The sequence below is a fragment of the Tinamus guttatus genome, unplaced genomic scaffold (assembly GCF_059628265.1).
Source record: "Tinamus guttatus ecotype Peru unplaced genomic scaffold, ASM5962826v1 Tinamus_guttatus_pri_ptg000035l, whole genome shotgun sequence".
In the NCBI taxonomy this organism is placed as follows: domain Eukaryota; kingdom Metazoa; phylum Chordata; class Aves; order Tinamiformes; family Tinamidae; genus Tinamus; species Tinamus guttatus.
Window position 1 is genome coordinate 1,526,847 of NW_028288569.1, and position 27,579 is coordinate 1,554,425.

Below are 27,579 nucleotides of genomic sequence, written 5' to 3' on the forward strand. Positions count from 1 at the left end.
CGTCTTAGAGTATTTTTGCTCTTTGTTTCTTGGTAAGGCGATATTCAGGAAAGTAGTTCAGGAGTCTAGTGCAGGGTTTTTAGACAGGAAGGAACAACGTGTCCCTTCCTTCTTGGTCTGTATTTACGACTAAGGATTCAAGGATGAACACGTTTTTTCCACTGAATTATGCAGAGTGAGCGATGCAAGTCTGATTCTCTCATATCCCAAATCAGTGTTCACCTCAACAAAAACAGACTGTTTTTCTACAAATAAATGCAGCAAATATGTTGTGGTTTGCTCACGTGCATAGCAAAGGTGGTGTTAGTAATTTATAAAGTTATCATGAAATAAAAATCACATCTTCTTGTCATCTCTGCAACAAAGACAGGCAATTAAGATTTAAGGTTTTGCTTTATGTAAATTCAAATATGTTAAAAAAAGAAATCAACATTTAAATAGCAGAAACTACAGATAAGATTGTTAGGGTTTGTTTGTTAAAAGCTTTTTTTTACTCGAATTGTGGATTTTCATTCTATCTTCCCAGCAACATGTATCATTTGCCAAGAGATCACTTCTCATTTGCTGAATTTATCACAGTTATTCACTATCTGACAATTTCAACTACCTGACAATCCTCATTTTCCAGAATATGGAAAATTTCTGTGGAGTTGCTACTGGCATGCATTTTCTTTAGTGTTGTCACTACTAAACTTTTACACTTGCTTCTGTTATATTGCTAGGGTATGCATTCACATACTGTAGCTGCACTTCCACTTTCCCCCATTTTTCATATTTCACCAGATGATTGATCACAATTCACACACACAATAAAACTGGAAGACATTATAAGTCTGTTTTCCTAAAAAAAAAAAAAAAAAAACGCATACAAACACGTTTCTAAAGAGTTATGATCTGAGCCCCTGAAACTATGATACAAACTTTAAAAACACTGAGAAAGTAAGTCCAGAGGACCTTTTAAACAAACAAAATATCCTATAGTTAGATTAGTTGGATGACAGTTCACAGGCAGTTAAGCCATTTCTAGTCTACTCAGAACAGTGGTGAGCACACACAGTGATGTGCTATGTAGAACACCACAGTCAAAATTTTATGGGCACTGCAGCATTTATTCTTCCACAGAGTTTTTTGGCAAGAGACACCACTCTCTTGGTGATGCTAACTGCCAAAAGAGCCTAGTGTTTAATTAAACACGCTGAGATACCCCAATGAGAAAAAATACGGAAAGTGTTTTACAGACTGTTGACAAAAGACATAGAATAAAACATCCAAAGTGCATAGAAGCATCCAGTCAAAACAGGAAAGTAAACTAAGGAGTAGTATTACTTCTCAAATAAATAGTAAGAGTCAACTAATGAAGCCCACAATTGCCACATTAGATAAAAAAACGCATAGAGAAGCACAGTAGCTCTTTTTGTAGAACAAATCAATAATATGTACATCACTTTTTTTCCAGATTATTGTAAGAGAATTTTTCTTCTTTAAGAAAAACTGTAATTAACATTATATGCTAATATATCCTAAAAGGATCTAAGTATGAGATCAGCCTGTGTAGAAATTGATTCTACGCAGAAATATGTAGTAGGGAAAGGAACAGAACTGAACCCTAATTTTAGTTTAATTTGAAATCAAGATGCATTTATTTACTTTTATTAGCTTTGATGCCAGATGATACTTAATGGCTCTATATGAGAATGGATAGCACATATAGCCTTTATTATGCTTCTAACGTATCACTCTTCCCCACTTCAGCCCAGTATCTATTTACCTGGTTTGGCATACAACCAGGTCTCAGCATACAACCAACTTTATGCCAGCCCTTCTGGGTCCTTCATGTCATCACTCAGCTATGCCTCTGCTGGGGATCTAGCTAGAGGCAGCACAGAATGCTGTGCTCTCAAAATAAGCAAAGAGATTTTCTCACTTACTTTCAAAGAGAATTAGATCACTCGAACTATGATAAAGAAGTATTTAAGAAAAATAAGGTCAAAATATTTTTTAGGAGATACAAGTTGCAACCATGGAGCACACAGCAGTTAACCACTTCAGTGATCTTTGCCTTTCTAAATCTGTTTTGATTCAATAGTTTAATAAGAAAATGCACATTCTATAGAGAAAAACAACCTACATTCTGAGTCACAGAAAAACTGTGACTTCATAGAGGCCTTCTTGAAGTTAGTCTTCACTGATGCACACTGGCATGCTCCTTGAAGTGTTTGATTATAGGATACCATGCCTCATCTTTCAAAATTTCAGTTGTTCACTTAACTATGGAGTTCTTTCCCTCATACTTTCTTCCATACATGAGTTCAGAAAAAAAAAAAAAGATGGATTTTAAAGCATAATTTCCCTTCTCTTTTCCTATTACTCAGCTTGACTTTCCTATTGAAAGAGACACTTGATCCCTCTGTCCTGTACCAGACTTTGTTTCCCAAAATGTGTGGAGAAATGGGACAAAGGATGAGGGGAAAAACTGATGTGGGGGAATAGGCTTGAATACCTACCAGAGGAAATGCTGGGGGGTAAAGATCCACCCCCTGACACTGGATGTGAGGTCAGGATGCTATTTAAAAATCCCGCCCTCAGGAATCTCGAAAGAGACTTCACCCCAATGGTCGGAAAGGATCCTTTCAAAGAGATAAAAATGACTGTTAATCAAATGAATCGTTCTTTGGCTGAAAAAAAAATAGTTGTCTGTTTAAAGAAAGAATAACCATAACTCAGTCAGGTCAACAGTGGTTCCACTGAAACAGATCTTATAAAAGCTTTTCTTTTTTTAAATCAGGGCACACAACATACAGCTTTAACCAGAAAGAGATTTTTTTCTGTGCACTTTGCAAATGGAGAATTCCAGAAATTCTAGGAGGAATGGAAAAAATGCAATTATAAATACAAAATTCAGCTCGTGGATATTCATGATGTATTCCAAATGAGGCTGTCAACTATGAAGGCATTTTACAGTTTTGCATACAAATCAGAGAGAGACTAGTAGAGCAAAGTTGTGTTAGTGCCTCAAAGTCACCTGAAAAACCGTCTGAGGAGAGTTACGTTAGGCAAGGGCAGAACGGGACCCAGAATTTGCAGTTACGTTGGTGCCTTTTGTGCCAGGACAGTGATGTCAGAGCCTCTATCACATCTCCATGCACCTGTCAATATATTGATGAAGGCAAAACCCAGGAGTGCAGACATGGTCTCTTTCTGCTTTGTTATCACCAGAGGCTTTGCATGTTTTACACTTTTAATAAAAAAGTCAATGCTCATGTCAGCCCCTAAATGAGAAGTTTTATTCCAGGAAACAAAGATTATCACATCTTCCCCTTTTAAAATAAAAACTTGTGACATATCTTTGATAGCAGTGATAAATGAGGACTCTCTATCATTTGATCCACTGATTCAGCTTTCAGCATATGCACAGAGACTGCGACACATCATTACAGCTCATGCATAGCGAATGGCAGTATCAAAGCCGGATCTGAAACGAGAGCTTTACACATCCTGCTTAAAAATACAGAGTCAAGACTCTCCAACCTTGAAATAAATTTAAATTGACAATCAGAATAATTTGTTTATATTGCAAGTACATCAAGCAAGCATTCATCCAATAATTTAGGCAATGGCAAGTTTGTTTTAATCATTTTAGAGGTACTTCACAGTTGTTCCTCCAAGAGACAAAAAGCATCTTAGCTATCTACATATAATTAGAAAAATAAATGGGCCTCTTAAAGCTTATGCAGCTGCAAATTTTGAAACTAATAGAAATGTAGTGAAGAAAATCTAATGTCAAAACACACATTTTCTTGAGATTAAATTAGTCTTAGGGAGAGGTGGAATTTTATGTTTTATTTTTAAGCATGAGAACTGCCATTTTTCTTCCATAGGCTCCTCACTTGTGCATATAAATAACAAAATATCCCCCCGACTATTCTAGAAAAGCCAACTTTGAGAGCCTTTTCAAGTGTTTCTAAACTCCACGGCCTTCATTTTGAAATACTTTTAGAGGTGATCATGCATAGAGAGCCCAGAATGCAATACACAGAAATTCAATTTTAAAATGGAAAGTTGTTCCATAAACTCCAAGATGTTTGGTACTAAACAGCATCTTAAAACAAGAAGGCTAAACAGTGAATATATGAAGGCTTTCCAAATAGAAGCTTACCGCTCTGTTTCAAAATATGAATTATTCCAACCATAAAATACACCCACTGTGAGTCACATACCATATGTACAGATTTTCAGAAAAGCCAAACAGCTTGAGCTTCACATTTCCTACACTTAAAAGGAGTTAAATGGCAGTTAACTCAAGTTTCCTAGTGCTGTTTCACTAAGTTACTTTACTAAAGAAAGCAATACAGACAAAAACAAGAGGATGCCATTTATTGTACATATTTGAAAGTAAAAGCAAGGAGCATAAATTTTGGAGCAGTGAAATCTTCCTTTGGATTTTAAGAAGGGACCTAGATATCTAAAATTCTTCAGGCATTCCAAGTGACAAATATATGAAAGAATAGAAATACCTCTTGCACATATTAAATAAAGGGTTGGCCTCAATTGCTTCAGCACAAATGCACTGTTGCACTTGGGACACTAGAGTAAATCTGAGACATTCACCTCTGACTGGCAGACAAGACTCCTGCACTCAAGAGTGACAGCAGAGGCAATAAGCTGGGTATCTAAGAGTAGGCATCTAGTGCCATTTTAGGCACTGAATCCCATCCAAAAAGTCTACTGCCTTGCAAAATAATATCTCTGATTAGGTAGAATACACAGTTATAAGAACAAGACCTTTTGTAGTCTTTTCTAGAAGTCCAAAAATTAACTTCTGAAAAGGAAAAGAAATACAGCATATACCCCACAATGAGTAAATGGCATGTGGCTGGGGAGAAGTGTCCATACTTACTCTGCTAATATCTTTCACACAGGGTGGGTTGGTTTTGAGACTCTATTACATGAATATATACGTGGAGGCCGACTACCACTGCGCATAGCTGCAAAGAAAGCTAATTCCCATAACGCCCATCAATCACCACCAGAAAGACAGAGGGCTGATAAGAGCTTTGTGTAATTACAATTACAGAGAATCTTTATTTAGATTTTTATTTATTTACATAAACATTTGTGAAATATTTGCAGGAAAAGGTGCAACAAAAATGTATTCCAGACAGAAGAGGAAAGTTATCTGCTAATACAAAAGAGGAACCAAAAGGAAGGTGACAGGATGATATTAAAAGAGAAATCACCAGCTTCTAAGAAAAACGTGCATGTGGATATCAATAAAAAGAATCACATCTCCCTCTGTCTGAACGTGTTAATTTGCATCAGACAATGAAGATGCAGCCCTTCCTCTTTATTCCAATTTGAAATTATCCTTAGCTAAAGATAAAAGCCCTCCAAAATTCTGTGTAGGCTCCTCCCACACTGCATTCAATTAGCAAAATTTATTTTTTAGAGGTACATGTAATAGAGATAGAAATCTTAATGATTAAATGAAATATTCTTCTAAACGCAACCACAATGGACATTTCTTTTTCAAAACACCAGGACAGTATTTCTTTAGTTAACCAGCTTTCTTCTAATACGTAATTCTGACAGCGCACATCAGAGAGACTGGTGCTTTATACCACTTCTGTTGTTTTGCATAAAAGTTAACACTCGTTATATTTTGCAGTGGGTAGTTACATTAATGGAAAGAGCTTTATAATAAGGTCTTGCTGGCTCTAAACTGGGAAAAGGAAACGTGGATAACAAGCCATGATCTCGGGGTGCACTGAATACAGCTGCTATTTATCACTAACAAACAAACAGGCATGTTTTTCTAATTCTCTCCCACACACACATGCATATTTATACCCTCTAGCATTATGCTGCAGTAACATGGGAAACTACAGAGATTAGCTGGAAAAGTGCATTAAATAGTGCAAATATATTGCTGCTTTCTGCGTAGCTGGCAGCTCCTGAGGATATGTTATATCATGCGCTGAGCTCGGTGAGAGCTGACAGCTCGGGGTGCATTCGTCTCTCTCACACTTCCTACAGCAAAGCGCTGTGCTCAGAGGCAGTGCAGGAGTGCTGCATCAATTAGCCTGTCCCGTGCCTCCCTCTCCCATTCCAGAGGGAATATCATCCCTCAGATAATAGACTTTGATAGTGAAATCCGAGGTATAACATCCTAAACATGGAATGGTTTTAGTAGCATATTTTCTACACGGTGTAGAAAGACAAGTGAAGATAGCTGGTTTAAGGAAATATATAGTAGGAAAACCTATGATGTGCTTTGTTCACCTCCAGATCACACACACAGCATTTATTAACAGCTGTATCCCAACAGCATGGCCAGGCCAAAGGAAGAGCCACTTCTCCTCACAGCAAAGGCACAGCTCATGGCTGAGGGCTACCAGCAAGAACATGCTAAAGACCACCTCAGATCTACAAAGGAGGAAAAGTTTTGCCATATGCCTCAGGAGATGACCTGAAGGGAGGAACAGGTGAACAGAAGGTCATAAAACACATCCAGTGAAAACAGCAGAAGAACAAAATGGGCTAGTGTGAAACACGTACTTCTTGTTTGACAGGCAAGCTGGGGGAAAAAAACTTAAAAAGCCATAGTAGAATGCTTTAAAAGGAACTAACCAACTTTCACTTCAAAACTCTCAGGGATTGAGCAAGATGATAAAAGTAAACCTGAGCTGTCGGTTTTCTGCTAATGCTACACAGAAACTTCAATCCAGAAGGCCCTCAGAATCTTTCACTGAGACTAAACAGAGTTTTAGTCTGTAAATAACAGCACGCATGCCCTCGCATCTGCCGACACGAGCGCGAGCATCTCCACGGGTCTCTGCTCCCCATGGCACCCAAAAGCCAGAACAGCCCCAGCAGTCCTCATCACAGCCCGGCCTCTTCATGAGCACCATCGAGTTTGCCCCATGACCGCCCCACGGCAGCACCATGCCAAGGCCATGGCGGCCTCGGGACGAAGGCGATCTGAAGCTGCTAACATGCACAGGCACAGGTAGGGCCATCAGCTTGCCCTGCTTGTGCCAGGTACCACCTGTCTCTCAGGGAGCAAGCTGAGCACATTTCACCTTTATCACAGAATCACAGAATGGTTGAGGTTGGAAGGGACCTCTAGAGATCATCTAGTCCAACCTCCCTGCTCCAGCAGGGACACCTAGAGCACGTGGCACAGGGTGGCAGCCAGGAGGTCCTTGCGTGACTCAGTACAGCACGTGGAGATTTGTTGTTTTTTAAAAATGAGAAACTTTCTCAGAGTGCCTGCATGTTTCTAATGCCCTGTCTGATGCAGGCTAATAGAAAGCCTGCTGAATAAGAGGGAAATATGTGTTACATCCTGTGACATACTACACAAGAAAAAGCATTTGAGTGCAGTAATATGGCAGTTTAGGATAGATTCTAATTGTAGATTTTAGCATTAGATTTAGCCCAACAACAGTTAAGAATTAACAATTATTTGCATGAACATCTATTGAAATTGTAGAGAGATACCTATTAATTACCTTGCAGAGGAACAAACAGCACAGTGAAAACTTTTCAAGCCCAAATTCTGCTCTTGGGTGGCTATGCTAGCACCATCAAAAACTGCAGGAATGCATTTTGCTGTGCAGAGCAAAATTTGCACTTTACTCTTCAGCAGAAAATTTCTGAAGGTGGTCTAACTTTGTTTCTTCAGACTCCAGTGGCGTAACTTAAATCATCTCAGAGCTTTCACAAATAATTCCATTCTTTCTGACTGCACTTTCAAAAACATATTGTGAATCTTTAACCACTTTTGTCGGAGCAACTTTTAAGGCAGACAGAATTTTTCATGACATTGTAGTAAACACAGAGCTAGGACTCTTAAATCGATGCTGAGACTACTGTTAGAATACTTAAATCTTCAAATTGCATAGCCTATGTAAAAACAGAACATTTTCTTCATTTACTGGGTCAGCTCTGACAAATTAAATTAGAAATAGCCATTTCCTGAAGTATCTCCAAGGCAACAACTGCAATGGAAATTGTGTCATTTATGTTAATAGATTTAGCAGGATGCCAAGGTATATGAATAGAAAACCTTTAAGCTCTCATTTACTTTTCATCTTATAAACTACTTAGCTGACTGTAAACAAGTGTGGTTTTCTGCATCTGCTAGATTGTAGAAAAACAAATTGGGCTCTGCTGCTGGAGACTGCAGCAGACAACTGCTTATTGAGGTACTCTGTAACTGGTGAAACACATTCCTTCTGAAGGAACTCATGTCAACATATAAAGCAGCAGAAGACCTTCACACCACTGCTGCTACCCCTAAGGTCTGGAATTTAGATTATATAGGGATTTGGCAGGACCTCTCCAGATACTGAATGTTCATAATTTCAGCAGTGTCTAAAAACTGAATTTCTGAAGGGTCTGTGTTTGGGAACGGTCCCCCAAGAAACACCTCTACTACGAAACCTGGGAGCTCTGGCTTGTTCTTAGCATGAGAGATCGGTTCTAATCACACATGACTTTTACCACGGGATGAGATACGGTTTGTCTGGAAACATGAAGAAGACAAAGGCTTGACATCCTTGACATCCTCAGGAAAGGCACTGCTTTGCTGTGAACCCGAAATGCCAGCGTTCTCTTATTCACTGATTGCCAGTTGGGAATAAATCCAGACTTAGGAGTATTTGCAGAATCAGGGTATTTTAGAAAAACCCACTTACAGCAAGTTTTAGCTTTACTTAGGATATCTCTGGAAGAAAAAACAAATGCAAAAAGAGGTTTACAATTCCTAAGGAGAAACTAATGGAAGCTACAGAATATTTGAGTGGAATAATAACACCTACTTTAATTTCCATTACCATTACTAGACAAACAAGCAATTTGGGATTAAAAAAAAAAACAAACAAACAGAACAGAAAACAGAAATGAGAGACTCGCTTGAAAAGAGTTCTACAAACATGATAGCCATTTATTTTGCAATGTGTTAAATGTCAATGCACAGTGAAGTTCTGGTTGCTGAGAAGACTGGTGTGACAACATAAATATGATTAAGGCTTTTAACAGCAATAACAACTGTTCTGTTGAATCATCTTCATAGTCTTAATGGAACTGTAATTGAAAATACTGTGCTTATGTTATGGGATAAAACAATCTGTGTATGTTTAAGCTGTCTATTAAATAAGTATTTTTCAATCAGTGCTTAAACTGTGAAAATAGCTTAACACAATGCTAAACAAGAACTTGGAAATGTTAATGTATTTCTGGTTATGCACGATACCCAGACTGCTGTTCCAAGGACTGTATGCTTTATGTTTGGATTTCATAGTCACGCATGTATTACCAAATTAGCTGTAAACAAAATATTTTAAACTTATAGTTTCGGTGATGGAAAGTCATCGCCTGGGATATCAACCAAAAGCTTTGGGATTCACTTTGTACGCAAAAGGGGATGGTGAAGAAATTCCTGTGTCCTTTAAATTTTCAGACGTTCTTTTTCTATGGCATTTTCATAAAAAGAGATGGTAAGATTCAATTTTGAACCTCCTGTTTAAAAATTGCAGTGGGTTTTAATTTAATGACTAAAACTGCCTTTCATGGGTGACATATGACGTTGGATGTAATGATGCAGCCTGTTGTACATTCTGCAGTTCTGCAGTTCAATCTCTGATTATCTCCTCTTTCAGCCTTGCTGGCCCCTAACAGTGTGAACAGGAGTAGCAGATCACTTTCTGCTCCTAGGCAGCAAGCAATACTACTGAAAAAGGCTCACAGTTTCGCCTGAGTCTGAAGTTCCAAGGAGACCACTTGACAAAAGATGATTTTTTTTTTGCATTAAATGAAGGTAGATTGCAAGTTGAGGCCGAGTGACATTGCACAGTGTCACTAATAATGATAGCATTACCTATTTATACACTTCTATATTTTGTTTAAAATCAAATTAAGTTTCTCAGTTACAAACACTAAGTGATTCATTGAAATAAGTGATGCCAAGATTAGAAATAAGATGATAGTTATTGTTATATGACCTTCAAATGAACTCCTTGATTAGAAATGTATTATATTAATGTATTATATTGAATGTACTAAGTTCACAAATCTACATGTTAGAATAATAATAAAAAAAACCCCTCTATTCCTAGGGTTGCTGAAGTTCTTCCAAACACACCTCATAAACCATCTGAAGTCAGATTGCAGGCAGCTCCTGTGGTTGACAGGCTTTAGTGTACACACAGGCATTTCTACTTCGTTTTCTGGAAAAGTTATGGATCAAAGATAATAACTGTGCTGCATAATTTCTTTGTCGATAACAGGGTAGTCAGGGATCTTCTCTTAAGTTTAAGGTCCATTTAAGGTCTCACGGATGAAACCCATGCGGCAGGACCTCTGCCATCTGATCTGGTTTGGGCATCACGAGATACTGCCAAGACAACCATTGGGCAGACATGGTTTAAGTAGGCCACAAAGTCACATCTTCCCGGGCTTCTAAAGACATTCAATGAAAATTGGGAGTAAATTGACAACCATATCTAAGACAATGAAATAATGTTTGTATACTAACGGTTTTACTCACAGCTGAGGAGTACAAAAGTAAAAAGTGGAGACTCATTTTCAAAGTGGGCAGATCACTATCATTATAGTGAGAAATTAATGAGTGTCTGTTGTTCCAAGAAAAAGAAATCAACTATGTGAATTCTAGCAAACAATAGAGTATTTTGTTTCAGAATATTCTTATGAAAATTCAGCACTATGCTTCTAGACTAAATATTGAAATGAAGCCATGATCAGCTTAGCTGATTTACTTTCAAATTTTATACAGTAGAAATTATCTTGTTAAAGGTTAGTAGAAAAATGACAATATTTATCAATTAATGTAGTCACGAATCCATTTTAGACTGTCACACTGAATATATCTGCCTCTAGCAGGATTTCTGCTAGTTATGTGCTTCTATCAAGAGGACAACAAACTTGAATACTCTGCAAATTCATATATTCATATAATCTACTTATGGTATTTACCAAATACGTATCTTTTCCACATTACTTCTCTTTCAATTGTCTGACCACCAACTGCTTTATCATCTACTGCTCATTTTTAAGCAGTGCCAAAGACATATTTGGTTGTAAAGAATTGTAAGATTCAAGGAGCAGTATTTTTTGCAAACTATTCCCAACCAAAACTTCAAAAGTCTGGAATGGATCCCAGGCAGTTTGCTTCTAAATTATTTATTCTTCTGGAACTTAACCTGTGTGTGTAATAAGAATTAGAAAGACAATTATAAACTGTGAAATGGATATAACAAGACTCCAAGAAGTGAGGATGTAAAGAAAGAAGTCTCGAAGTCAATAATATCGAAAAGAAAAAACAAAACAAAACAAAAAAACAGCGATGGGCTGAGTAAATAGATTCTGCATAAACACTTTATAGATGAACACTCCATTAAAATGATGCTATTATCTAGTGTGGGCACTAATGATTGAGCTAGAAAAATGGTGGGAGAAAATTAATTTACCTCCTTCAGCAGGAGTTGCAGTGCTGAGGGACCTGAGGAAGTAAATGCACGAGTGCACGTTCAGTGCAAGCCTCCAGCATTAAGGTTCTTCCCTGCTCTCCACAGCAGAACACAGACAGCCCCGGGCACTTTTCAATAGACTGTAACTCAGACTGAAGAGATTTGTGTTGCGTTATATGACTTTCAGATTTCAAAGATTTCTTGCTAATTGTGGAGGGCCTGAAAATTGTTACCTTCAGCTTCTACTTCTGTTCACTGGAAAATTAATCTGTACTTGGGCCCAGCTGGCCATACTCCATACAAGTGCTTCGGCTGCTGTATGAGGAGGATGTCTCTGACTTGAGATACTCTTCCTCACTCACCCAAACACATCTGCAGTTTCTTACATCTAACTGGTATAACCTTCCCCTCAAGAAGCTCCTCTTCCCACTTGCTCCACCTGTTTCTGTCCCATCTACAGTATTACAGCTACAGTCATTGTTATCAATCCTTGCATTAGAAGATGATGTTGCAAATAACCAAAGCTGTCTTTTTCCCCACATCTCGCTCCCATGATTCCATGAAATCTAAAATCAGACTGCTTACATGAGAAAATTCTCACTCAGAAAACTACATTTTCTGATGTTCTCTGATGAATATTAGTACACGCAATATTTGCCCTACGTCATCTGAGTTTACCTCTTGATGCTTCATCACACATAATAAAGAGGTAATTCTAAAAGAATTTGTGAAGATATGTTCAGAAGATCGCCAGGTATTTACCTGACACGATGGAGACCATGCTTGACTTTGCTTTTCAGGGGAGTTAATGTCAGAGATAGAGAATGTGGCCCTACTTGGCAGAAAACAGTGCATCAATTACTGCAATTTATGCATGTGTAAAAGACTGAGTGGCTCAAGCACCTGATCTCTGGGATTCAGCTGTTAAAATTACTTAATGCTTCATCTGAACAGTGCACAAAGTCAAATGCCAGCATCAGATGTGTTGTAAAGCAAAAATGCCTCTGGCAAGATATAAAACACTGCCACCAATATCATTGTAGGATATTATTCTCCTTGTGCACGCATAAGCAGATAAAATTGAAGTTTTGCATTAGTTTCAAAAGTGAAATGAGACAGACAGATTTTTTTAAAACTTCCAAAGACTTCTCAAGCTACCGTGCAGGCAGACAGACAGATGTTTCTTTGGAAGACAGCTGAAAAAGATGATGAAGATGTTACAGTCCTTCCCTGTGCATATAGCCCCACAGCTCAGTTAACGCAGGAGATTACACTACCTTTCCTCAACCACCTGAATCTACTGTTAAAGAGACTTTGAGGTTGGCTTCTTCCATTACAAATCTAAGCTTTAAGCTGCAGTAAAGATCTCAATGCAGCCTGTTAATGCAGAGGTTTATATGACAGAACACGTGAGATCTGGGCAACTATTATCTGATGAACCCACTGTTTCCCAAGTCCAATGGTCTCTCTGCTTCTTTGGGGCAAGTGGGGATAGTTCGTTTGGCTCTTTCTTACTTTACTTCAGACTCTAACTTTTCCTTCTATATTAGTAAATTGTACTGCATTGCTGGTCACACACAGTGTTTCCCTCTTCAGCTGATTACTGACCCTGTTGTTGTTACCTGTTCCATCTCATCCTAAATTTGGCAAAGTAAAACATTAGGACCAAAAAAATATATAGCAAGAAAAAGATATCATTCCTTTTCATACCCACATTCTCCCAAACAAAGTTTAAAGAGATGTGAACTGGAGAAGGAGTGTAACTGCAAACTTTCTGGCACCAGTTTTAATGGCTCAAACATACATTCATCCATTCAATCAAAGTTCAAGCATACAATCATCTGATATGTTTAACGTGGCCTATTTGGTGAATTAGGGAGTATTTACATAATGTGTTCTTTCTTTTGTGAAAGCTCTAACTCACAGGTTTTTAACAAGAAGCTAGCAGCATAATGTGGTCGAAAGTGCTACAATCAAAACTAGGGTATCCATAGATTGTCAATCTATCCCTAAAGCATGGACAACTATGTTCTACTTTGGAAAGTGACAGACATTTACATAAGCAACAGTAAATTACTTAGTTGTAATGATTATGGCTTCAACAGCGCTCTATTTCCAAGCACTTTCATAAATGAACTAGTAAGTCCACAGAACATGCCCTTCAATCACGTAAGGCAGCAAGCTTATCCAAGGAACCAGACAAATGAGAACATAACTGATATTGAACAATAATTCTTTAACCACTAGCAAATGTTGGACAATAATAACATAATATACCAAGAATAACTACATATCAAATTGAAAAAAAGAGGCATATATTATCAGTATGATAACCTTCATATCAATTTGAATTTACTGAAGCCAGTGAGGTTGGCAACTTTTCCTCTACAGAAAGCAACACTTTACAGCCTATGACTGTAAAGTCCATTTTACATCTTGTCATCTCAAGGAGAAGCTGTATTCCTTGGCATCAGATATGGATACAGATCCAGTACCACCCACAGGAGAGAAACACTGAATTATCATTTTCATTTTGATATCTAGGGTAGATTTCTCAGAGAAAAGGTGACACCTCAGGTTCAAAAGATCTTGGAAGAACATGAAGGTATAACAGGCATAAGACTTCCACTGTACATGACACATCTGAAAGCTTATTATCAAGAACCAACTGTAATCCATGAAAAGAGGGAGATACATTCCTCAGAGTGTGTCAATCTTCCTCGCACAAGATCTTATCTTCTGTCATCACAGTCTACGTCAATCCCGACTGTGTTAGATCCATGGTTCATACAAGCTTGTATTCTAAATAAAATATCACAGAAAAGGATGGCTTGCACATTTATATGAGATGATAAAAGGACAGAAATAGTAAAAAGGACCTTTGTGTTTTAACTAATACACTAATAACTATATATATATATATTTTCCAGCAGACATTGAACAAGCATAAGAATTTAGTTTTTTATTAGCTGCAGGTCAAGTTCTTTAATCACGAATGCTGTCATTATTGACGTGCCAGAATCACGTGAAAACTCTCTTGGTATAAAAGAACCTTATTTGGGACCAAGGACTAAGTGTATGGGCAGAGAAAACTGAAAACTAAAACTGTTTTAAAAAATAGCTACAATGAGTACCTAATTTCTGGGAGTGAATTCTTCACACTGCATTGAATCCTAGAATATGTCTAAAGGTCAACAGCATCTCTCCTTAATATACTTACAGTGAGACAGAGACTCCCCTTCCGTATCTGATGTAATTCCAACTATTCCAGCAGTACCATATGTGATAAGAAGGCTCCGAACTATGGCATGGGACAGCAGCAGCGCTGTCTGCTTCCCTCTCTCTCCTGCCCGAGCAGAGCAGGTGTTAACTCCTCACTGGCCTCGGCTGGCACTTTCAACGAAGCTGTGTCTGAGGGAAATGCATTCAAAGGTCTTGGCTGAATTTGCAAAACTGAAGTTATAGGATGGGAATTTTTCCAGGTTAATTTTAATCAATTACTGCAATGAATACAGCTGGATGATTCTTTGAAGTATTCGGGCTTTTCTGTCTTTCTGTTCAATAAGATACGTCAACAGCTGAATTAAGTAATATGCACTGGCATATAACCGAGCTGCATCTCCCCAAAATAGTGATCTGCTGCTCCTGGTGCTATGGGGGCACTCCTCAAGCAACACACTGGGCAGCACCGCTATGTGGATGTGCCTGCATACGGCAAACTCTTACATACATTACGAAGCCCTGTGTAACTTCTGTCAGCGGAACAAACTGAAAAGATGAAACAGATTAGACCAACAGCATATGCAAATGAATTGATTTTTAGTTCCTTCCTTTAATATTGATCTATGCATGTTTCCATAATAACCAAAAGCCAATTACAAGAGTTGCAAGTTTCAAGATTTACATCAGTATCAATTTCACTTGAGCAAGTTATGCCTCATCAAGTTCACCACTGTGCAGTGCTTTAAAAAGGAGAGAATGAAGACTCAATCAGCCTAACTTCAATCGTTGGATCTGAAAAAAAAATCAAAGCATTTGCAAATACTAAGATAATAAGATGCTAAGTAACAATCTGTATGAATTTTTCAAGAACAAATGATATCACACCAATGTAATTTCTCTCAGAGACAAACACAGAGAAAAGGGATGCAGTAATGTCATATATGCATATCCTAGATCAGTCTCCATCAAGAAAGGGCATTATAATTTCCTTTCCTGGTGAAACCGCTAGACGCTGGGGGGCAATATCTGCTGGAAGCTGTTCTCTGTGGTTCACTGTCAACCTGAAAAGAGACAGGTAATGTGGTCCAGGGGATTTGCTACTATTGTAATTTTGTTTTATTATCATTTCTTAGTGACTGGGATGCTGGAACTAAGAATGTGCCTTTAAATCTGAGAGAAGAAAAGAAAAACACAAGCTGGAAGGAGCTCTTGCAGATTACATTCACAATGCAAAATGAATTTGGTATATTAGAGGAAAGGCCTGAGAAAATATACCACAAAATTCTACAAAAACAAAGCAGTTCAGTGTAGATGGCAATATACAACCACCAAAACACATCCTGTAGGAAAGATTAGACAGGCAACTGTGTCAAAGGGAAGGACCTATGAGTTATATCAAAATCACCCAGTAATGTTTGCTATGGCAAACTGCATACATTGCAAGAAGAATAGCGTAGCTTACATTCAAACTAATTCTTTTCATCTTGCTAGTGGAATGTAAGGTTCAGCTCAGCAGTCCTGTATTCACTTTTGAAAGCCATAATTTACAAAAGATATGAATTGATTGGAAAGAGTCCAAAAGGACCAAACATCTAGCAAACCCATCCCATGAAGAAAGATCTGACAGACCTGAGCAATTTACTGAAGCCAGTAAAGACATCATAATGATCTACAAATGTAAAATATTGCTGCAAAGAAGGGCAAAAAATGGTCCACCACAGACAGGAAAAGAGTTAATGGGCTTGGAGTGCAGTAACAAAAATTTCAATTTAACACTTAGAAAGTTAAGTGTCAGGATAGTTAAACACTCAACAGACTGCCCAGCGAGGCTGTTGAATCTTCACCAGAAGAGGTTTCTTCAACAGGACAAACAACCATCGATAAAGAAGAGTTTAAGTATCTGCTTTAGGTCCTGCTTTAGGACAGGGAGATGGGCAAGGCGACCTCTGCGTCCTTCACAGTCCTATACTCTATATTCTGAGAGCGATGACAGGATGATTTATTATTGATGAATAGAAGGAACTGAAGCATTTATTTAATTTGTATTTTAAAAGGACACAACCCTCACTGAACTGAGAGAGGCAGTTACTGTCATATTTAGCAATTGCACTTAAAGTGTACCAAAAATGCTTCTGATATAATCTAACTTTGCAGCACCTTTCTTAGCTATCCTTATCAATTATTATTCTCAAACCCAATGAGTCTTTATATTCATTAGTGAGATCATCTTACTTCTCAGCAATGATTTAGCAGCAACAAGGTTGCAACTGGACTTGAGACTAATACTTCACCACCTGCATTTATTTACATATTTACGTATGTGCTAACTCTCTATAGGGAATAAGAAATGAAAATAGAGTTATTAAAATAAATCAGCAAAATGTAACTTATGACTCAGTATTATTGACTTATTTATACACATTTTTTTCATCTCCCTCATTGCCTTATCTGTCATTGCAAAAACATACTCATTTGTAATTGTTCTCATCACTGCTGGCGTGACTTTAGTATGCATATATCATCTATACATTATAGCTAACTTGCGCTTTAACTTACTGCACTATATTCTTCCCTGCCTTCATGGCAGACGAAGAAATTGCATATTTTATTCAGAAGAATGATAACTATATGGAAATGCAATCACTCGCAGTTAACAATGATGGCATTTATGCAAATTGTTGAACCCACTTTTCCTTAAAAAGAAAAAAAAATGGCCTTTTTATGCACAAGATTTTTTTTTTTCCTTTCTAGGACTATTGGTAGGCATGATTTGTTTCACCTATTTTTCTACTAGGGGCACAGTTTCACATCAAAACATCTACATATCTCTGAGAGACACTTTCTACATGTCTGAATACAGCCATCTAAAAGGAAAAGGATCCTGCCAAAACTGAAAATTCATTTCTTAGACATATCCTACAAAGTTTAGTTATGTTTAGTTATGTTAGATATTTTAGCTATGCTTATAGTTTAATTTTAGTTTAGTTATGTTAGATATTGTTTCATGTTCAGATTTAGTTGCCGCTAACCAGATGTTAGCTGTGTGACTGCTTGACAATAATGCTTTTTCTTCACCCTGTGCAAGATACAGCAGAGTTGACAGTTGTAACGCGGTGCTCACCAGCTGCAAAACAGACAAGCAGAGCACAAGAACACGGCTGATTCCAACTACAGGATGTCTCAATGGCCCTTGGATTCTCATCCAGAAGTTCTCACATTGTAATGAGTGAAGAAGACATTAATTTTACAAATGTTTAGAAACTAACTTCTTCTAACTATGTGCAAGTATAACCTATTTTGGAAGCAGGCTACGGATACTCATTTTGCTTCTTTGTGACAGCTGTCACATCCACAACTCTAACTTTCAGCTCTTTATTTTGGTTTATATGTTAATAGATATGTCTAGTAAATTTGGTCCACACTGGTGGTTGTGGTGGTTGCTTTTTCTGCGTTAATTTGGCTACGGCAACAACTCAGCTCAGCACTGCATTGTGATACTTACCTATAGAATCACAGAATCGTTATGGGTGGAAAAGACCTCCAAGATCACTGAGTTCACTCGTAAACCCCTCAACGCCGTGCCTGCTAAACCATGTCCCTAAGTGCCTCCTCTACACATTACATGAACAAAACAGGACACACAAAAATACAGACAGTGAGCCATACCTAACTTTGCCAAATTCAACATTCAACATTTAATGCCATTAAAATGAATTCCTTGATTAATACAAGGAATTTTTATTCTCACAGTCACTCTCTGACACCATGTACTGTCAATGTGCAAAACAGAAGATATTCAGGGGTGAAGAATGCCTTGACACCCTGCTGTGTCACCTAAGGCAGGTGCAAGTGTCTGCCAGTGCAAAAGGCAGGTTCATAGCCAGCATCTGAAGCTATTTTAGCCTCCAACAAGCAAATCCATGCCTAGAGATGCTAGTGATGTTTCAATGATGCACTAACAAACATTACTGAGATGTAAATGTCAAGATGCTAAACTGGTTATGTAGTCAGTTATAATCAATATCAGAATAATCAATACTAGAATTTTTTTTTTGCCTTTTCAGATTGCTTAGGCTTAGCAAGTGAAAGTTCTTTAGGGAAACATTGGGGGCGGGGCAAATAAGATGATAATTACAATTGAGCACTTACATGCCTTTATATTTTATACTGATACACTAGTAGGCTGTGTTGATAAGGCTATACTTTAAACCATTGAAAAAGATATCATCAAACTAAACTTACTACAGGTTCCAGTTTGCCTAGTGTAACTGTATCCATACCAATGGATACAATACAGTACAGTACAGTTCCACTACAGTTATATCAGTCAGAGATCACATTTTTTTTTCCTATCCCCTCTTGACTTAATTATGTTGTTAGAAGTATTTGTAAGCATAGCTTTAATTTCCTTCACAGACTTTGCTCAGAAGGTCTGCGATACAGACACATAATAGAGAAGTGGAAGATATGTCTTATGTCTATATGGCTCAGGTCTTGGCACTGGCTACAGATGTTTATGCTGAGAAAGAAGTTTTACTTTTCTTAAGCCTACTTATGAAACAGGACCACTTTGGCTAATGATACACAACTCATCTGGCATGCCCTGAGACGCCCAAAAAGAGCTCCCAAAGTTATCACTGTGCTAATATGATTTGAAAGAGACTTTATATATATATACATATATATATATATATACATATATATAGTGAATAAGCATATCTCACCAACTACCTCGCAACGCAATAAGCGGCCTTTTATGGTAAACCCCATAAGGAATGGTGTTGCTAAAACAAAACAAGAAACAAGAAGGAACAAAGTTTCCTTTGTGACTTCTGATTAGCAATATACATGAACTATTGGATCTGGATTCTGTGCTCTGGTGTGTTTGTCTAGGCCTGGCAAATTGCCCTTGAAATGAGCTCTCTGGTAACAGAAAGCTTGGGCTGCTGCAACTGTTCTGCCCAGCCACTCTGTGACTAGCAGTTGCAGTTTGGACAAATGAGAAAGGAAGCAAACAGAAAAGAGAATCAAACCTCTGCTGAAGATCTACCTTAGAGCAGTTTTAGTCTAGCATTTTTCAGCCTGTACAGTACATATTCTGCAGCAATTTTGGAAAGAGTATCACATAAACATTAACATCTGCTTAGCTAGTAGTACCAGATAAAAGCTCTCATTTTTAATGTACTGGGGAATTTGTTATTGCCCCAGTCAATAGCTATCGACTTGGTAGAGCTCTTCTGCTTATTACAATCAAATCCTTTCTCTTTTTCTGTTCAATAGCCAATAACATTGTAATGGAAGGTACTGCTTACAAACTGCAATATATATTAACACCTGCTAGAACTTCATGACTGATGATTATATATAGGAAAGCATGTGCTAAAAACATCATTACTCTTCTATTAATCAAATTTACTGCATCTGATATGCCTTTATAGGTTACTGGAACTGTAATGCACAGCAGATAAATAGTTTTTGCCATTGACAATCTTTTAATAGAAAACACCTCTTAATGGTGCTATCATTACATAAATAAGTTGGCTAGAACAAGGTTCTGTCCGACTTTATAGAACACTTTTTATTCACAGGAATTTTCTGTCCCTGTTTGGCCTGGGCAATTCAAGATCCTGCATGTAGGAAAAATGCAAGGTAGCTATTCTGCCCCCAGCTGAAGCCATGAAAATGAAAACCACGGAGGGAGGAGTAGAGAAGTAAAGCAACATTGTAAGACAAAGTGGCAAAAGATGAATGCATAGCAGAACACACGTGCCACATGTTTAACCTGCCTCCTGGCGTTTTCTCTGCTCTACACTGCCCACCTTCGTAGTTTACTTTATAAAATGTGCACTTGACAGGCCTTGGGGTAAAACTTACTGCTAATCCATGTACTCTTTTCATTCTATAACTATTGGTGTGCAGTTTTAAAATTTTACCTCTCTGCCCCAAACCGCATTGCTCTTCAACTTTTTCTTTTTATTTTACAACTGGTATGATACATATCTTTATAGGAATGTGTAACTATCACCGTAACATCTGCTATTCTTATATTACCTCTCAGCAAACATTCCAAAACAATTCTGAAGTGTGTTGACTCCTTAGAAAAAGGCACAACAACTAATGATGACTCCTTGACTTAAGGTTGTCTATAACCACTTTCCTGTAGAACAGAAACAAACAATCTAACGTTGGAGCACTGATTTATCTGTTTGTTTCTGTTTTCTTAATGCATACTTCATTTCTTTCTAGACTGATGATGAGATGTTACAGAAAGAAAATTTATAAATGTGGCAAAGATTAAACAATCATGCCATTGCCAAGTACATTATGCTGTATTCTATGCACCATCTAATTGGATTTAAACAATGTTCGTAAATCACAGCTTCTAGCCATTTCCAGAAATGAGACACACTATTAGATCAAGCAGCAAAACATGACATGGATTCTCATTTTATTTGTGATACTGGTACATAAACCGCTCAGACTGGTGAAGACTGGTGGAAGTTACTTGTTGTTAGACTGCTCATTATGAAGCAAGAAGCTGATTTAAATTAAGTTCCTACATGTTTACGTCTCTAAGAAAGATATCGAGTGCTGCTCGGCCACTGATAACTTGTGTTGTTCATGGTCAGCAGAGCAGTCACTGACTGGAGGACAATGCAGACTAAACCACTTCTTTCCAGAAGGTCGTAATGTAATGAATCTCTTATCATCAAACACTCCCAAATATTTATCCTTGCAATACTGTATGAAGTAAAAAAGATTTTGATTGTCTTTATCTTAATTTAGTATAATAGATAAATCGATTTGCACAAGGTCATCCAGTATGTATTGAAATTCTGTTCCAATGACTTGAGTTCAGGAACTACAATTTCCTCTTTGTTCTAGGAGGCTGTGTTTTCCAAGCATAGCTCTGAGCATTGTAACAAGGTGAAAACAGAAAACATTCAAAGCACATTTATTGTATCTTTTGTGAAGGTAAGAGGATGTCATTGTCCTCCACAAGCAACACAGTATCTTGCCACAAGCTCTAAACCCACTTTAAAAGAGAAACATAAAGCACTGAAAATTGGCAGACAACATGGTTGGGTGGAGGCAAGCGTTAATTACGAGAAGAGAATGCCTTGGGAGTTTCGTAATTCAATACTGCACAAAGTTGGCATTAAAGAAATTCCATGCATCTTCATAATACTTTCCCCTAACACTTAAATGATCACTACATATTTCATCAGTTCAGGAAAATTCATCAAAACTCAGCTAAAAATAATAGACTTCAGAGACAAGGGACTGCCAGCCAGAACAGGTATAAGGAGTAAGATATTTCAGATTCTGGAATTTTAGTGAATCATTTGCAAGTGTACAAGAAAAAAATAATTAACTTTTTTTTTCTGTAAAATAAGAAATTAATCCCTTCTGGTACCAGTATTCATAAAATATGACAGAACTAGAAGTGAGTTCTTGTGGGAAAAGAACAATACAGTCATTACCTTTCTAACTCTACAAGGTGATTTGACTTCATTGTCAGCTCAGCTTCATTTATGTTTCTCTACTGTATTCTATCTGCACATAAACAAATCCTGCAATTTGGTAAGAACCTGCATAGTTGTGGGTATTTTTCTCAATGTGGAGGATTTTTATTTATAAAAAAAAATAAGGCTACACTTTTCATAGCACAGTTTCAGACTCTGCAATACTCGCAGAGTCTTTGCAGAGTTGGTTCATTTCTGAGCGCTACTATCCATACTTGAGTACGGAGGTAATTCTTAATTTTGACCCTAAATGCTACGGAGAAAAAACCAACCAACCAACCAACCAAAACCAATAAAAAGCTATAAATGGTAACTTACTTTTTGTAACTACTCCTTCAAGGCGGATTATATTTGGGTGATCAAATTGTCCCATGATACTAGCTTCTCTCAAGAAATCTCTTCTCTGTCTGTCCACATAGCCACCTTTTAGAGTTTTAATTGCAACAGGTATCTCTCTCTTTCCTGGTGTCTTCAGACGTCCACTGCATACTTCTCCAAATTCACCTTAAATATATAAAAATATCTGTTAGATAATTTACAATACCTGGAGAACTACAGTAGCTTGACCTGAAACAATGCTGTCTTTTTGTAGTAGTTAAGAGTTGTTTATAGCAATCAGTGAAACAAGAACAAAAAATATTCAAGAAACGCACATGTTCCATGTGCAGAATGGCATTCACAGAATCACAAAATCATAGAATCACTATGATCATCTAGTCAAATTCCCCCTGCTCCAGCAGGGATAGCTAGAGCACGTGGCACAGAGCGGCAGTCAGGTGGGTTTGGAAGGTCTCCAGAGAAGGAAACTCCGCAACCTCTCTGGGCAGCCTGTTCCAGGGCTCTGTCACCCTCACAGGAAAGAAGTTCTTCCTCACATGGAGATTAAACTTCCTGTGTTTCAGCTTGTACCCATTACCCCTTGCCCTGACAATGGCCACCACCGAGAAGAGTTTGACCTCATCCTCCCTATATTCTCCCCTCAGGTAGTTGTACATGTTGATCAGATCTCCTCTCGATCTTCTATTCTCAAGGCTAAACAGGCCCAGCCTGCTAAAGTCTTTCCTTGTAAGATGATAGATGTTCGAGTCCCTTAATCATCTCTGTTGCTCTCTGCTGGACCCTCTCTAGAAGCTCCACGTCTCTCTTGCACTGGGGAGCCCTGAACTGCACCCAGTACTCCAGGTGTGGCCTCACCAGAGCTGAGGAGAGGGGCAGGATCACCTCCTTCGACCTGCTTGCAACTCTCTTCCTGATGCAGGCCAGGATCCCATTGGCCTTCAAGGCCACGAGGGCACATTGCTGACATTGCTTGTTGTCAACCAGGACTCCCAAATCCCTCTCCATGGAACTGATTCCCAGCAGGTCAACCCCTAATCTGTACTGGTGTCTGGGATTATTCCTTGGAGTTATTGCCCTTGTTGAACCTCACTAGGTTCCTCTCTGCCCAACTCTCCATCCTGTCTAGGTCCCTCTGAATGGCAGCACAGCCCTTGGGAGTATCAGCCACTGCTCCCAGTTTGGTGTCATCTGCAGACTTGCTGAAGGTGCACTCTGTCCCCTCGTCCAAGTCATTGATGAACAAGTTGAACAGCACCAGGCCCAGTACTGACCCCTGCGGGACACCACTGGCCACAGGCCTCCAACTAGGCTCGGCCCCATTTATCACAACTCTCTGAGCTCTGCCATCCAGTCAGTCCTTAACTCACATCAATGTCCACTCATCTAACCAACACTTTCTGAGTTTCCTATGGGGATGTTATGAGACATGGTGTTGAAATCCCTGCTGAAATCAAGGTAGACAAGATCGACGGCTCTCCCCTCATGCATCCGGTCAGTCTTCTCACTGTATAAGGCTATCAGGTTGGTCAAACATGATTTCCCCTTGGTGAATCCATGCTGACTACTCTTGGTCACCTTCTTTTCCTCGAGATACCTGGAGATGTTCTGTAGGACGAGCTGCTCCATCACCTGTCCAGGGATGGAGGTGAGGCTGACCAGCCCATAGGGGTTGCTCTTGCTCTTTTTGCCCTCTTGCTCTTTTTGAAGACTGGAATGACCTTGGTTTCTGCCAGTCCTCAGGCACGCCCCCCCACTCTCCATGACCTCTCAAAGATGATGGAGAGCGGCTGAGCAATAACACCCTTCAGTTCTCTCAGCACTCTTCGGTACATCCCATCTGGGCCCATAGATTTATGGGTGTTCAGTTTGCCTAAATAATCCCTAACACAATCCTCCTGGACCAGCAGAAAGTCCTTCTCTCTCCTGGTTGTCTCTCTTGTCTCTGGGCTCTGTAGTTCATGGGGGCTAGCCTTAGCAGTAAAGACAGAAGCAAAGAAGGCATTTAGTAACTTTGCCTTCTCTGTGTCCTCCGTCACCAAGGGATCCAGTCCATTCAGCAGTGAGCCCACATTTTCCCTAGTCCTCCCCTTGCTGCTGATGTTATTTGTAGAAGCCCTTCCTGTTGTTCCTGACAGTTCTTGCTAACTCTAATTCCAAATGGGCATTGGCCTTCCTCGTTGCATCTCTGCATTCTAAGACAGCGTTCCTATATTCTTCCCATGTGGTCTGGTCCTTCTTCCACATTGTGTATGCTCTCTTTTTCTCCTTAAGTCTTCCCAAGAGCTCCTTGTCCATCCCATGCAGGTCTCCTGCCACCACCCTTGCTTGACTTCTTTCTTGTAGGAACATACCAATCCTGAGCTTGGAGAAAGTGGTGTTTGAATATTAGCCAACTCTCCTGGACCCCCTTTCCTTCTAGGGCCCTGGCCCAGAGGATTCCTCCAAGGAGGTCCCTGAAGAGGTCAAAGAAGTTGGCTCTTTTGAAATCCAGAATTTTAACTACTTCTTGACCAGCTGTTCACGATCTCGTAGGATTGTGAATTCCAACATCTTATGGTCACCACAGCCAAGACTGCCCCCAACCTTCACATTTCCCACTAAACCATCTCTGTTAGTATCAAGTCTAGCAGCACCCCTCCCCTTGTTGGCTCATCTACCACCTGCATCAAAAAGTTATCTGCAATATTTTGCAAGAACCTCCTGGACTGTCTGTTCCTAGCTGTGTGGTCACCCCAGCAGACATTAGGGTGGTTGAACTCCCCGATAATGACCAAGGCCCGTGCTCATGAGGCTACTTGCAGCTGCCTGTAGAAGACCTCATCTACTTTCTCTTCCTAGTCTGGTGGCCTACAGTAAACACCCACCATAGTGTTGCCCCAGTTGGCCTGCCAGTGAGAAATAATGGAAGGGATATTCAGGTTCCCATGTTCCCCCACGGCCCAGCAGACAAAACATCCAGCATTACTTCACAGGAAACAGTCACCTTTCATTTGCACCATTACCACAGATCAAGGAGACTTGGACTTTCACTTCTACAGCCAATTCATCTAACCTCTACCATGTGGGTCATCTTTGTTTTACTGACACTTTGAAATTGACCTTTGCTATCAGTATGCTTGCACTATAACGGAGCAATGCTATGAGGAAGTAATGTAAGAAAGCTTTGATTGAAAGCTATAATGATGACAGAATATGTATCTATAGATGTTTCTAAGGGATGTCATGCACAAAGATCTTTATTAAAAGAAATGTTGTAAGAATGTCAGAATACTTGACTTTCCTCAAAATGTAGAGAGTGTCTTAAAAATGTACTTAATACTATTATGTCCCAGAAAAGCACTTGACCATGATTTATTTAAATGGAACTTACATGCCTACTTGAAATTAATGACATATTTCGGTGTTCTGACACCCAAAGGCCAACAGTTTCAGCAAATCAGGATTGAGGTGCATAACAAGAGGAATCCCAAAGCTTGCTTGCCTATGTAAGTTAGGGCCTTTGAAGAATGCATGTCTCCTCACATTCCCTTTGCACATTCAGTAGTTAAGTCTGTATGTAAATCATAACTTTTCTTTGATCTTGAAGTCACTCAGAAGTTATTTAAAACCCATACCAATACACTCTGGATGCCTGCAGGTCAGTTTTCAGTGGGTCATAATTCAGCAAATCAAAATCAATGTTCATAAAATATTTCAAAGTACTTCTCAGTGAGGGGTACTTCCATACCAAAATTAAATTCTCTATCCCAGCCATTTTGCATTCAGAACTGCTGAAAACCAAAAAATAGTCATAAACACAATTTCTTCCCCTCTCTGCTGAGTGCTATCTGAACAAAGCAAAGCAAAGCAAAACAAAAACAATAAGAGAGCTCTATCACATAAAAGTATCTTTAAATATAAACTGAATGGAGAAAAGATAGGCGTGAGATAGGTAAGCTTCACTTTAAAAAGTGTTAACTCTCTGATATTGTAGGATCAGAATGGGCATCATCATAAAATCTTTATTTTATTAGGCTCTGTCACTTTCACTATAAAACAAGATTTTATTATCCAATATGATCCAGAAGGAATTCAGGGATTAGAAAACCGATTTTGTCATTTGTCTTCTGTTTCAACACAGAGATGTCAACAAGCACAAGACTACAATTAACAGATGTTGAACGTAACCTCTGAATGCTTTAGTAGCTAGCAAAGGTCAACTGGTAAGTTTGAAAGATCTTTTATCTACCAAAAAGGCCTTATTTATTTATTTTTTTAGTCTGATCTTTACAAGTAAAACAAAGTTATATGCTTCTATGAAAACTTGTCCATACGTGTGGAAATATATGTCACCAGACTGAAAATCTGGGAATCTCAGGACAAATGGAAAAGTTGACCAGCAATTTTCCTATATAATCGATCACTTTTACCTTTTAGAAGGCTCTGCTTAAAAGTTTATTTGACTGACTGTGGCCACAGAAGTAGTAGTAGATCACTTAGACTTCTAAAATTACACCATAAAACAAAATCATGAAACCTGAATGTTTTGAAGGAGAGATCATATATCAATCCTCTGTTTTTGTGATATGTCCAGCAGTGTTCAAACTCATCTTGAAAACAGGGACCTTACATTTTAAAGGCTCTTCAAACTGAAATGCCAAAATTAGAAAGTCCTCCGTTTTTTACTTCTGAAGAAATGTCAAGGAAAAATAACAGAATCTTAGTATCAGTTTTTTTTAAGTATTTAATGACTGGACATCTTTAGAATTGCAAAGCCTCATTTTGAGCAAAATTTTGACTGCTTGGGTTATGTTTTGCTATTATATGATTAAACAGGACAGTACTGCAATTTCAGAATTTCAGAAATAATAACATTCATGCCTCAGGGACTGGGAAGGACTGTTCACCAACTGTTCTGAAGTGAATTAGATTGTTATGGAAGGAGACAAGTAAACCACTTACTTACAATCCCAAGATTTATTATCTGTACAACATTCAAAGCACAGGAAGGAACATTGTGTCAC

At 38.6% G+C, this 27,579-nt stretch overlaps 1 protein-coding gene across 4 annotated transcripts in view; it reads right to left on the reverse strand.

Annotated features, from left to right (window-relative positions):
- EPHA6 (EPH receptor A6) overlaps window positions 1–27,579 on the reverse strand; it is a 483,151-nt gene that overhangs the window by 81,549 nt on the left and 374,023 nt on the right. For 2 of the 4 annotated variants that reach the window (XM_088533416.1, XM_088533408.1), the window contains 2 exons: window positions 22,556–22,741; window positions 2,505–2,627 (listed from right to left, as the gene is read on the reverse strand). In XM_088533416.1, the coding sequence (XP_088389542.1) occupies window positions 2,505–2,627; window positions 22,556–22,741 (309 nt within the window). The remainder of the gene's footprint in view (window positions 1–2,504; window positions 2,628–22,555; window positions 22,742–27,579) is intronic. The other 2 variants (XM_088533399.1, XM_088533422.1) reach the window with 1 other exon arrangement.